Below are 11251 nucleotides of genomic sequence, written 5' to 3'. Positions count from 1 at the left end.
GTACGCAAATTAAACTAATAATCACTGATTTTTATTGACTCTCCTGTTCAAACATTTAGAATTCAAACTTCCTACATCATATGAGCTTGAAATATGTATTTACACCAAGCTCTTGTACATAGCGTAGCCAACATAAAAATATCTCTTTTACAACACACCATTCAGATCCATTATATGTTTTACTTCTACATTGTGATTAGTTGAAGCTAGTAGATTGATTAAGTTCTATTATATTAAACATTTTACATTTAGTTTAATAATTAAAAATAGCCTAATGGAAATGAAAGAGGAAAACAAAAACAAACAACAAATATTGATTCTAGTTTTCAAAGAAAAAATGGGCAATTCAGCATTACACATTTCACATTTCACAGCAAAACACATTTCACAAATTAGTAAGTACCTTTGAAGTTAATGAAACACAGCCACGCATTTGCAGTTCTCATTTGAATGTTTACGCCAGTAAACCTTGATCTCTCTCTCTGCTTGTTTTTACTGTTCATTTTCTAAATCAAATTTACTCAAAAGCCACTGAAAATAAGAGCAACATGCATCATTTCAATTTCCAATCATCTTTCCTATACCAATGTTGCACTTTGAGAAGAAAAAAAAAACACAAACACAACACTATTCATGACTTGCTTTTAGGCTGCTTTTGATTATTTAACACTGTTGTTACGTTACATAATGGTCTCGCCTTAATTCAAAGAGTGATGCATTGTATTGTACTCAACCTGAGATCTTCAAACATATGCAGAACCCAGAATGTAGAATAGTCTTATGTTAAATGTGATACAGGGAACGCTGAACTTAAAAATATACACAATGTAATTTCTACACAGAACTGGAAAACAACAGAGGACTTCTGTGAAAAGGAAAATTCCACCCCAAACCTATGTTTTGGTATTTGTTTCATTTGTCCATTGTTGACATAGTCCTAAACAATTTTTGTTGTCAGCAATCACATGTTCAAGATATGTCACATTCAAAATACAGAAATCAACCATGTATGATGCATGTTGCATCATGAGATATAAAAAGCAGCATCATATGATACAAAATTAATCACACGGAGGATGATATCTGTATTTTGAAAGTTGAATATCTTGAAAACCTGATTGTTGATAAGCAAAATAATGTGGGACTATGTCAACAATGGGCTAATGAAACAAATACCAACAAATCATTTTTGGATGGAGTTTTCCTTTAGGCTATTTGGAAAAAAAATAAGGGCATGATTGTCTTCTTTTTAATGCCAATCTAATCTGAAAAACAAGAACACAATATGGGATTATAAATAAGTCAAACTGTTTTTAAATTAATTGGTTTCCATTTCAAATTCATTGTTTGCTCTCAAAAAACTAGAAGAAATTAGTTTTATCTCTCAGATTTGCATTTCAATTTAGTACAGCAAAAAAAGGTGTTTATACCTGAGACAGTGAGCTTAGTGGAACACTCTGCCCTGCCCAGGTTGTTCTCTGCGATGATTTTGTACTCTCCAGTGTCCTTGGGTCCAACCCTCAGTATGAGCATGGAGCAGACCCCACAGGTGTTGGAGATTAGGTAGTTGGTGTTGGTGTTGAGGCTGATATTATTACGGTACCATGTGACATGGGGTGTTGGGTCCCCTCTGACAGCACAGCTCATGTAGCACTCATAACCTTGTGGTGCGGTGTGCATTTTCAACGGGACAAGGAACTTGGGAGGACGCTCTAGGTTGCAGGTCTTAGTCTCTGGCCTGTCCAGCACAAACCTTTCTGAAAACACAAACACAGAGACAACACATACCTTGTTGAAGATTATAGTAGTTATTACACACATCCGAATTTGGCACATGGACAGAAATGAAAGCTGATGAAAGTGTAAATGTCCGCTCACCAGTTGCTGACCAAAAAAACATATCTTTAATAAAGCTTTAGCATTATACAATAATGTTAAAAGCGTTATTAATAAAGATTCCTTCTGGGAGGAGCAAACCATGAACGGACACTTCCCTTCATCTAACGGCCAAATGACAAGCTGGGGAGACTGGACCAGTCAGTGCCCAAGCTCTTAGTTGTTGGGATTTCAATTTAAAATGTTTATTTATTTCACCTTTATTTAACCAGGTAGGCTAGTTGAGAACAAGTTCTCATTTGCAACTGCAACCAGGTCAAGATAAAGCATAGCAGTGTGAACAGACAACAACACAGAGTTACACATGGAGTAAACAATAAACAATAAACAAGTCAATAACATAGTAGAAAAAAAGAGAATCTATATACATTGTGTGCAAAAGGCATGAAGAGATAGGCAATAAATAGGCCATAGGAGTGAATAATTACAATTGAGCAGATTAACACTGGAGTGATAAATGAGCAGATGACCATGTGCAGGTAGTGGTGTGGTGTGCAAAAGAGCAGAAAGGTAAATGAAATAAAAACAGTATGGGTTTGACGTAGGTCAATTGGGTGGGCTATATACCGATGGACTATGTACAGCTGCAGCGATCGGTTAGCTGCTCAGATAGCAGATGTTTAAAGTTGGTGAGGGAGATAAAAGTCTCCAACTTCAGAGATTTTTGCAATTCGTTCCAGTCGCAGGCAGCAGAGAACTGGAAGGAAAGGCGGCCAAATGAGGTTTTGGCTATAGGGATGATCTGTGAGATACACCTGCTGGAGCGCTTGCTACAGGTGGGTGTTGCCATCGTGACCAGTGAACTGAGATAAGGTGGAGCTTTACATAGCATAGACTTGTAGATGACTTGGAGCCAGTGGGTCTGGCGACGAACATGTCGAACATGTGGCGAGGGCCAGCCGACTAGAGCATACAGGTCGCAGTGGTGGGTGGTATAAGGTGCTTTAGTAACAAAACGGATGGCACTGTGATAAACTGCACCCAGTTTGCTGAGTAGAGTATTGGATTACCAACAAGTGACCCCACAAATGTCCAGCCTTTTTGTATGTTAAGCAGTAAAACCACTCTGATGCATTTCAAAGCACATGGACACTAAAAAAGACTGGCCCAAAATCCACAGCTTTTACAAACCTTTTTTGCCTGTGATTTCCCACTTTGGTGATTCTGAGGGTTGAGAAGAGCCCATGTCATTCTTGGCATAGACACGAAACTGGTACTCTCTGCCAGGCATGATGTTACAGGCTGTGAACTTGTTGTTAAAGATGTGGTCTGCCACTGTGTGCCACGTTCTCTTGCTTGAGTCACGTTTCGACACCAGGTAGTGCAGCCTGTCATCCCTCTTCTCATCAGGAGATGGTGACCAGGAGATGGTAACTGTGCCTGGTACGTTCTCATCTACCTCCACAGGACCTGGAGGTTTGGGCTCGTCTAGATCGGACCACAAATAATTATGTGATGAATGATTAACACTGGACCTCAACTGCTTTAAACTTGGTTATTACAGTCAGCCATGTTATCAGCATCTCACCTGTAACTCTGATCTCAATGCTGAATGTCTCCTGGCCAACAATATTCTTGACCATAATGGTATAGATTCCTGTATCTGAGCGCTCTGAAGAAGGAATCAAAAGTTGGGATGCCCCTTCAGCATTACTGATGGTAACCCGTTTGGACACAGGCATGCCATCCTTCATCCAGGTAACATCTGGCCAAGGGGAGGCCTGTGAAGAATATCAGAATGTAATCACTACATCTACATAACAATTTTATACAACTGGTGAATAATTCATTTGGGTTCTCTCCATTTGTATGACAGTGGATATTCTTTTAGACATAGAAATAAAAAAACTATTTACACTGTACCTCAAAGTTCATGTTGAATCTTGCAGAATTCCCTGCTTGTACCACCATGAAACTCTTGACTTTTTGATCAGTGAATCTAGGCCTGACTGGATGATGCAAAAGCATAAGAACAACATTAACATTTTTTTTTGTCTACACAGTCAAAGTTGGGGGGGGGTGCTTGCAATCAAACTGGATCATCTCAATATGTTGATGCCAACAGGGATGTTTGAAATTCAAGGTCTTACCAGGGGGAGGCATAGCCAGGATGTAGTTGTCCAGCTCTTGCGGCTTGCCTTCTCCCCCGTCATTGGTGGCGATCACTCTCACCCAGTACATTGCCATTGACTTCATGCCTTTCACTGTGAAGGAGGTCATGGTGCTGGGGTTATTGTTACAGCGGTCCCACTCTGGACTTTCTGCTGGTCTAATCTCCACAAAGAATCCCTTGGCTTCATCCTCAACCCCCGCTTTCTCCCTTGGTTTAGTCCAACCCAGGGACAAGGTGGTGTAGGTGGAGTCTGTCACCTTCAGGTCAATGACTTTACCGGGGGGCTCTGAAATTACACAGTGACATAGTAATAGGTCTCTTAAAGCTATGGATTAATTTGAAAGAATATCTACGTACACAAAGTACCATTGAGTATGACCTACTTTTTGGATCCCTGGCAAACACAAACTCAGACGGAGTGCCAAATTCACCAGCTCCAGAGTTGTTGATAGCTGCCACACGGAATTCGTATTCCATACCCTCTATCACGTCCTTCACACCAAACTCCTTCTCTGTGGCACAAGCATACATACAAAACAATAGCGCAAGTTATGGGTGAAACTTTAATTCTTCATGTATGGAAAAACATGTTTCCTGGTATTTGGAGATGAACAAGAAAAGAACAATACATTAAAACAGAAGTTGAAATGGTGAAACCTTTAATCTTATCATCTGCAGGATTGACAGGGCTCCAAAGATTGCTTCCCTTCTTGCGTTTCTCCATGTTATATCCCAGAATGTTGGTTCCTCCAGTGTTGGAAGGGGGATTCCATGTCAGAGTGATACAGTCCTTGAAGGCACTGACCACTTTGGGTGCAGAAGGGGGTCCCGCGTATGCTAAGTACAGAAATATGGTTTAGCGACAACTGTCGTCTGGTTCTGTATTAATATATATACAAAATAAAGCACTTAATTTCAGCATTAAACAATGTGGTATTGTTATTCTGTACTAGACAATGCACATTGAGATTTACAAAATAACACATAGTATCCTGAATCACCCTAAATGGACCTCAAATATCTATGCGCCCACCTTTTGTGCCAGCCTGGACGTCCTCTGTCTCCATCAACTCACTGCTGCCCATCTCAGTGTCGGCCCTGATTTTGTAACAGTACCTCCTGCCATGGTCCACATCACTGTCCTTGTAGTGGGCCTCTGGACCAATCGGACCCAGCTTCTTCCAGGTGTTGCGGCCTATCTGTTGACGTTCCAGGATGTAGTTTAGTATCTTACAGCCACCATCATCCTTTGGGGACCTCCACTTCACCTCAATGGCATTTTGAGAGGCTTCAATAATCTCCAGAGGTCCCAAGGGAGGGGTGGGCTTGTCTGTGAAGAAACAGATGCAGCTTTTACTCTGTGCTATTTCTCTTAGCGTCATACAATTTCTTCCTGAACTTAAGGGGACAGTGCAATATTGAGGCAATTTATCTACTTACCCAGAGTCAGATGAACTGATGGATACCATGTGTATGTCTCTGCATGCAGTATGAAGTTAAGAGTTAGATTTTGCGAGCCAATACGAACTAGCTTTAACGCAATGACTGGAAGTCTACCGGAACAGCTAACATGCTACCACCTACTTCATTCCTACTGGATGCAGAGAAGTAAAAATGGTATCCATGAGCTCTTTTAACTCTGGGTAAGGAGATAAAGGGCTTAATCTTGCACTATCCATTTCATTTATCACTTAAATATTGTAACTATTTTATTTATTATTAGATTTTATCTTGCCTAGTTTGAAAAATAAAATTGTCCTAACTGACATATAACAATCAGGTATTCACACCAAATCAAGGGGAAGTTCTTGCTTGGACCCAGAGAAAATAAATGTACCAGTTACAATGATCTTCGCAAAGGCCTCAACAGTTCCAAACTCATTTTTGAGTTTGAACTTGATTTCTCCAGTGTCTTTGCGCTGTAACTTGTTAAGAGTTAGTTGACTATAACCCTCTCCATGCTCTATCTTGATGTTTGTGTCGTCTGATAGCTCCTCGCCGTCATGGTACCATTGGATCTTCATTGGATCCCGACCCACAAATGGTATCTTGAAAGTGGCTTTTTGACCTTTTTTAGTAATGATTGGGACAGTAAACTTTTTCAATTCCTCTGTGTCGAATCTAGGTGGATCTACAAAGAAAGGTACAATAATATAATGAGTGAATTTAAGAATGTTATTAAATATAATGAATGTTGTGCTAAGATTACATACAAGATTAAAAAAAAGTCAAATAGATTTAGACCTTCAACAACAATCATGGCCTCTGTTTTACGCCCATCTGCCTCAAATTTGTATTTTCCAGCATAGTCCTCTGAGATTTTGCTGATTTTCAGGGATTGGAAGAATCCATCTTTAGACATGGTAAGAACATCATCGGGTTGAATCTGAACAGGAAAACACAATATTTAGACTGATATATCTCTTAAATCTCGTCTGTTTTGCAATTTCCATTAAAACAACTAATATTAGCTCATAACACAAACACTAAAACGCTATATAAGGACTAAACTATATTAATACAAATAATAACGTATTGGTGTTTTTCTATGGCCAGCATAATAATATGTATTGAAGTGGTGATTGGCTAAATTATACTGCAATGTAGATGCTCACCTCCTCTCCATTCAGGTACCATACCCCATCGACATTTTCCTTGCTCAGCTTACAGACAAGTTCGGCTGGGTCTCCCAGTATGGCGGTGACGTCAGAAAGCCCAAGGTTGAAGTGAACGCCAGGGTCTGGAGGATTTACCAGATTTACAATTAGTGGCAGTGCTTAAATTGCAGCTCACCCTTATGTAATTACCTGCAGGGTGAGTGTTGGAATTCATATTAAGTAAAATAATTAAATTCGTTGCAATCTTTCTTTGTTATACAGTTCATGCATGTATTCCTGGCACACAATACAGTCATCTTAGTGTACTGACTTACCTTAAGCTCCGAGTCCTCAGAATCGTGAATCATACATTACTGTTTACATTTATTAAATGACATGTATTTTATTAAGCAGTTTATCTATAAAATACATGTTCAAATGTAAATTGTGATGTTTGAATATAAACGATTTAAGAGGTGTGATGGATTAAAAACAGACAACGTTGAACTTCAGCGTAGTTGAAGATTGCAAAATGTCACTTCTACTTTGATTGTTTAAGCAAAATGTTGAAGATTGAGTTTTTCCATATTGTTATTTCAGGAATATGTTGATATGTTTTTATTTTCCGTTATATTCTCTTTCTGTTAGCCTGGGTATGGCATGAGTATTATTCTTCACTCTTGGCCTTCATTCTTGTTTGCTGCCATAGCTCTTTGGTCAAGGTGATAATTGACAAGAGATATTCACATCTTCAGTGTACTGTGTGAAAAAAATGAAGCCATTCATTCTTGGCTATGACAATGGTTATATGGTTATGTGTAAGAGGTGCAGGTTTTTTTCATGTCACTTTCTAAAACATGAGGTTTTATCTTCCAGGCGGCTTCCAAAGCAAGATGTCTTCATATATCTTTATTTCTCTTTCTAAAGCTTGAGCTCTTCTTATTTAAGTGATAATGTCCGAGAAGCCGGTGTTTGGAAGATATATTGGTACGTGTGCTGTTAGGCCTGAGACGAAGTCGAGGGCAATATCACTTTTATACAATGGGTTACCAACATATTCAAATAATGATATGAAATATTTTCTTCTTATATGTTCACATCACCTTCCAAACCATCAACTCCATTCTTATGTATTCACACTTCAATCTTCGTATATTTTCATGAGTTGCTGACGTTTCATGTTCATTTTTATCTTCTTGAAATATGGTTTGTGTCTTCTGTGATCTTCTGACGTGATTATGTTTTAGTAATGAGACCACATTTCGGGGATTTATTTCCATACTAGGTTACACAGGCAAGAATGTTTGTTAAGACAAACAAACTACGAACACAGATGCTTTTTAAACATACTGTAGCACACACAAACACTAAGGCGGCGACATGGATGCAATTTTGTCATCCATCATTAATATGCCCTGCTAGAAATTACTTGTAAACTACATGGTTTAATATAATTAAATGTAAATGTGCTGTATGATAATCAATGTCTATGTGAAGTATGGATTGTTAACCATTGTTAAAGCCACCCTTATTCAAGAACACCATCATCCCAAAGGGTCGGGGATCTAATAAGTAAGGATAAAACCCAGCATTATTCTGAATGATCACACGTTCTGTAAGCCCAGCCTCAAACCGGAAAAGTCATTTGTTTTATCAAATGACTTTGATCCTTGAAGGGTGCCTCCCATGCAGTAGTCAATGCAGTATCCATGATCTTACCAATGACCGTCTCCTGAAGAATTGGGCCTGGCCTTGTGCGGCCTGTGCGCTTGCCACGCTTAGCAGCTTCTGCTGGCTCGTTGGCCTCATCGGCACTTGAAGCCTCATCGCCACTTGCAGCCTCACCATTGTTGGCAGACGCACCACCGCTTGCTTGCCCGGCAGCACCAGCACCACCTCCGCTCTTTGCCTTTCTTTTTTGGACTTTGGCATCTTTGGCTGTGCCATTACTATTTGTCTTTCCTAGTAATGATTATTATAATCACTGTCAATCACTCATTGATTATTTGTCGACTATTGTTGGGTAAGGCATTTCAGATAGCCCCAATTGTAACAGTAACAACAGCAATGACAATCACATCCACAACCACATCCACAATAACAAAAGCAACAATAGCAACATTAACAAAAACTATAACTTTAACACAGAAGGGGTGGTGAAGAATTCGGTTCCAATTCCTTATCCAATACAGTTCCAGAAACTGACAAACCTTACGTATCCATAACTACTCTGGTTAGTAGCTGGATGTAATTGACATTTTCCTCAAAATAAAAAACATTTTGAGGAAATATGAAGACAATATCCTTTTACCTATAACTTATTTTTGTTGTACTTGAATAAGTAACCTGGCAAATTCCTTCACCAGTCTATGTAATGAAAAGACAGCCCCTTGCCTAGTGGATAGAGCATTGGACAAGTAACCGAAAGGTTGCAAGATCGAATCCCCGAGCTGTCAAGGTAAAAACCTGTCGTTCTGCCCCTGAACAAGGCAGTTAACCCACTGTTCCTAGGCCGTCATTGAAAATAACAATTTGTTCTTAACTGACTTGCCTAGTTAAATAAAGGTTGAAAAAAAAATAAAGAGACCCTTTTTCAAAAGCAAACATTCACAACTGGTCAACACAACGCACAAATAACATACAGATGAAACATCGAAGCACACACACGTGGCATATAAAACACAAACATTAGGTCATATTTGTATTTCAAAGAGTCAACGGTAATTATGTTGCATTTTACATAAAAGATTAGTAAGAGGTATGTTAAACTGTGCTTGTTATTATTTGTTAAAATAAGAAGGCAGTTAATAATCAAAAGAAAAAAAGATAACACAACCAACTCAGCACTTCCAGAGAAAGGTACTCGAGCTCAACTTGGTTGGAAATTCAATCTTTCCCTACTAAGTATTTATCTGAGTTTCAGACACAAAGTGATTGATGCTCCTACTAGGGACAGTAATTGTTTGGTTGGACATTATTTTGACATGGTTGGTGACCTGCAATGTGTATGCATTTTTCAAACCACTTCATAAAGTTTGTCAATATATTGTGTAGAACAGTCCACTCTAAAGTAAACAAATAGGCCTATGAATTTATGAAAATGTATTTCAAATTATGATAATTAGTACATCATAATGTGGCAGATGTTGTGTTTAACTACAGTGCCACAGTTTTAGTCAATTATTTCTGACTACATATGAAGTCATAGAGTGTGGGATCTATTTTGGTTGACAGTTATGGCGTAAAATTGTTTTGTTTTTTATCTCCCTTGATATAATGTATATAAACTTCAATAACAAACGCATCATACATTTGAGGGTTAATATTAATCCTAAATGGTAGTGTAAATATTAGGTTTAGGATTTCTTTGAGTAAACAAAGATTTCCTTCATTTATCAGGCCGGCGTGCCAAAGTCATTTCCGACAAATGACTTTGATATTAAACCAACCTGTTTCCATGCATGTTCATCAACCTTCACAACATCTTACCAACAATCTCTTCCTTGAGCAGTGGGCCTTGCCTTGTGCGTTTCCCACGTTTCCCCGATTGCTCACTTGAAGCTTCCTCATCATCATCTATTGGTGATCATCAATTTCAAGTTGATGTCAAACAATTTCAATTGTATTTATTTACCTTGTGAATTTTTGTATTTACTTTAAAGGCAAACTTATTTGTAATGAAGTTGGTTTGCTAGCACATTAATATGATCAAATCAGACCATGTTCCATATACTGATGTTGATTTATAATCATTTAAACTACAATATGGCAAAATGTGCAAGCTAATCATATAATTAGATGTTGCGTCTCCTTTGACAATAATATACAATACCAGTCAAACGTTTGGAGACACCTACTCATTCAAGGGTTTTTCTTTATTTTTACTATTTTCTACATTGTGGAATAATAGTGGAGCCATCAAAACTGTGAAATAACACTGTATGGAATCATGTAGCAAGCAAAAAAAGAGTTAAACAAATAAAATGTATTTTATATTTGAGATTCTTCAAAGTAGCCACCCTTTGCCTTGATGACAGCTTTGCACACTCTTGGAATTCTCTTAGCCTGCGTTATGAGTTAGTCACCTGGAATGCATTTCAATTAACAGGTGTGCCTTGTTTGTGGAATTTCTTTCCTTCTTAATGCATTTGACCAATCAGTTATGTTGTGACAAGGTAAAAGTCCATATCATGGCAAGAACAGCTGAAATAAGTAAAGAGAAGCGACAGTCCATCATTACTTTGACTGAACTTTATGTCTTAATCTGGACAATTTCAAGAACTTTGAAAGTACAGTCACAAAAACCATCAAGCTCTATGATGAAACTGGCTCTCATGAGGACCGCTACAGGCAAGGATTACCCAGTTACCTCTGCTGCAGAGGATAAGTTCATTAGAGTTACCAGCCTCAGAAATTGCAGCCCAAATAAATGCTTCACAGAGTCAAGTAACAGACACATCTCAACATCAACTGTTCAGAAGAGAATGCGTGAATCAGGCCTTCATGGTCAAATTGCTGCAAAGAAACCACTACTAAAGGACACCAATAGAAAGAAGAGACTTGCTTGGACCAAGAAACACAAGCAATGGGCATGCTTGCGGTGGAAATCTGCGGTGGAAATCTGTCTGATTAGTCAAAATGTAAG

The 11251-nt window shown here is 38.5% G+C and overlaps 1 protein-coding gene across 5 annotated transcripts in view; it reads right to left on the bottom strand.

The window, feature by feature from the left end:
* Positions 1–9: 9 nt before the first annotated feature.
* The window catches only part of igfn1.1 (immunoglobulin like and fibronectin type III domain containing 1, tandem duplicate 1), a 30740-nt gene continuing 19498 nt past the window's right edge, over positions 10–11251 (bottom strand). For 2 of the 5 annotated variants that reach the window (XM_024383692.2, XM_024383701.2), the window contains 14 exons: positions 10096–10182; positions 8326–8568; positions 6625–6749; positions 6254–6395; positions 5847–6140; positions 5043–5339; positions 4667–4846; positions 4393–4521; positions 3987–4295; positions 3760–3845; positions 3425–3617; positions 3028–3324; positions 1431–1757; positions 10–1265 (listed from right to left, as the gene is read on the bottom strand). In XM_024383692.2, the coding sequence (XP_024239460.1) occupies positions 1261–1265; positions 1431–1757; positions 3028–3324; positions 3425–3617; positions 3760–3845; positions 3987–4295; positions 4393–4521; positions 4667–4846; positions 5043–5339; positions 5847–6140; positions 6254–6395; positions 6625–6749; positions 8326–8568; positions 10096–10182 (2714 nt within the window). In that variant the 3' untranslated portion in view covers positions 10–1260. Of the gene's footprint in view, positions 1266–1430; positions 1760–3027; positions 3325–3424; positions 3618–3759; positions 3846–3986; positions 4296–4392; positions 4522–4666; positions 4847–5042; positions 5340–5846; positions 6141–6253; positions 6396–6624; positions 6750–8325; positions 8569–10095; positions 10183–11251 lie in introns of those variants that run through there. The other 3 variants (XM_024383710.2, XM_024383718.2, XM_024383727.2) reach the window with 3 other exon arrangements.

Source organism: Oncorhynchus tshawytscha, linkage group LG02 (genome assembly GCF_018296145.1).
Source record: "Oncorhynchus tshawytscha isolate Ot180627B linkage group LG02, Otsh_v2.0, whole genome shotgun sequence".
Classification (NCBI taxonomy): domain Eukaryota; kingdom Metazoa; phylum Chordata; class Actinopteri; order Salmoniformes; family Salmonidae; genus Oncorhynchus; species Oncorhynchus tshawytscha.
This window is presented reverse-complemented; position numbering and strand designations above follow the sequence as displayed.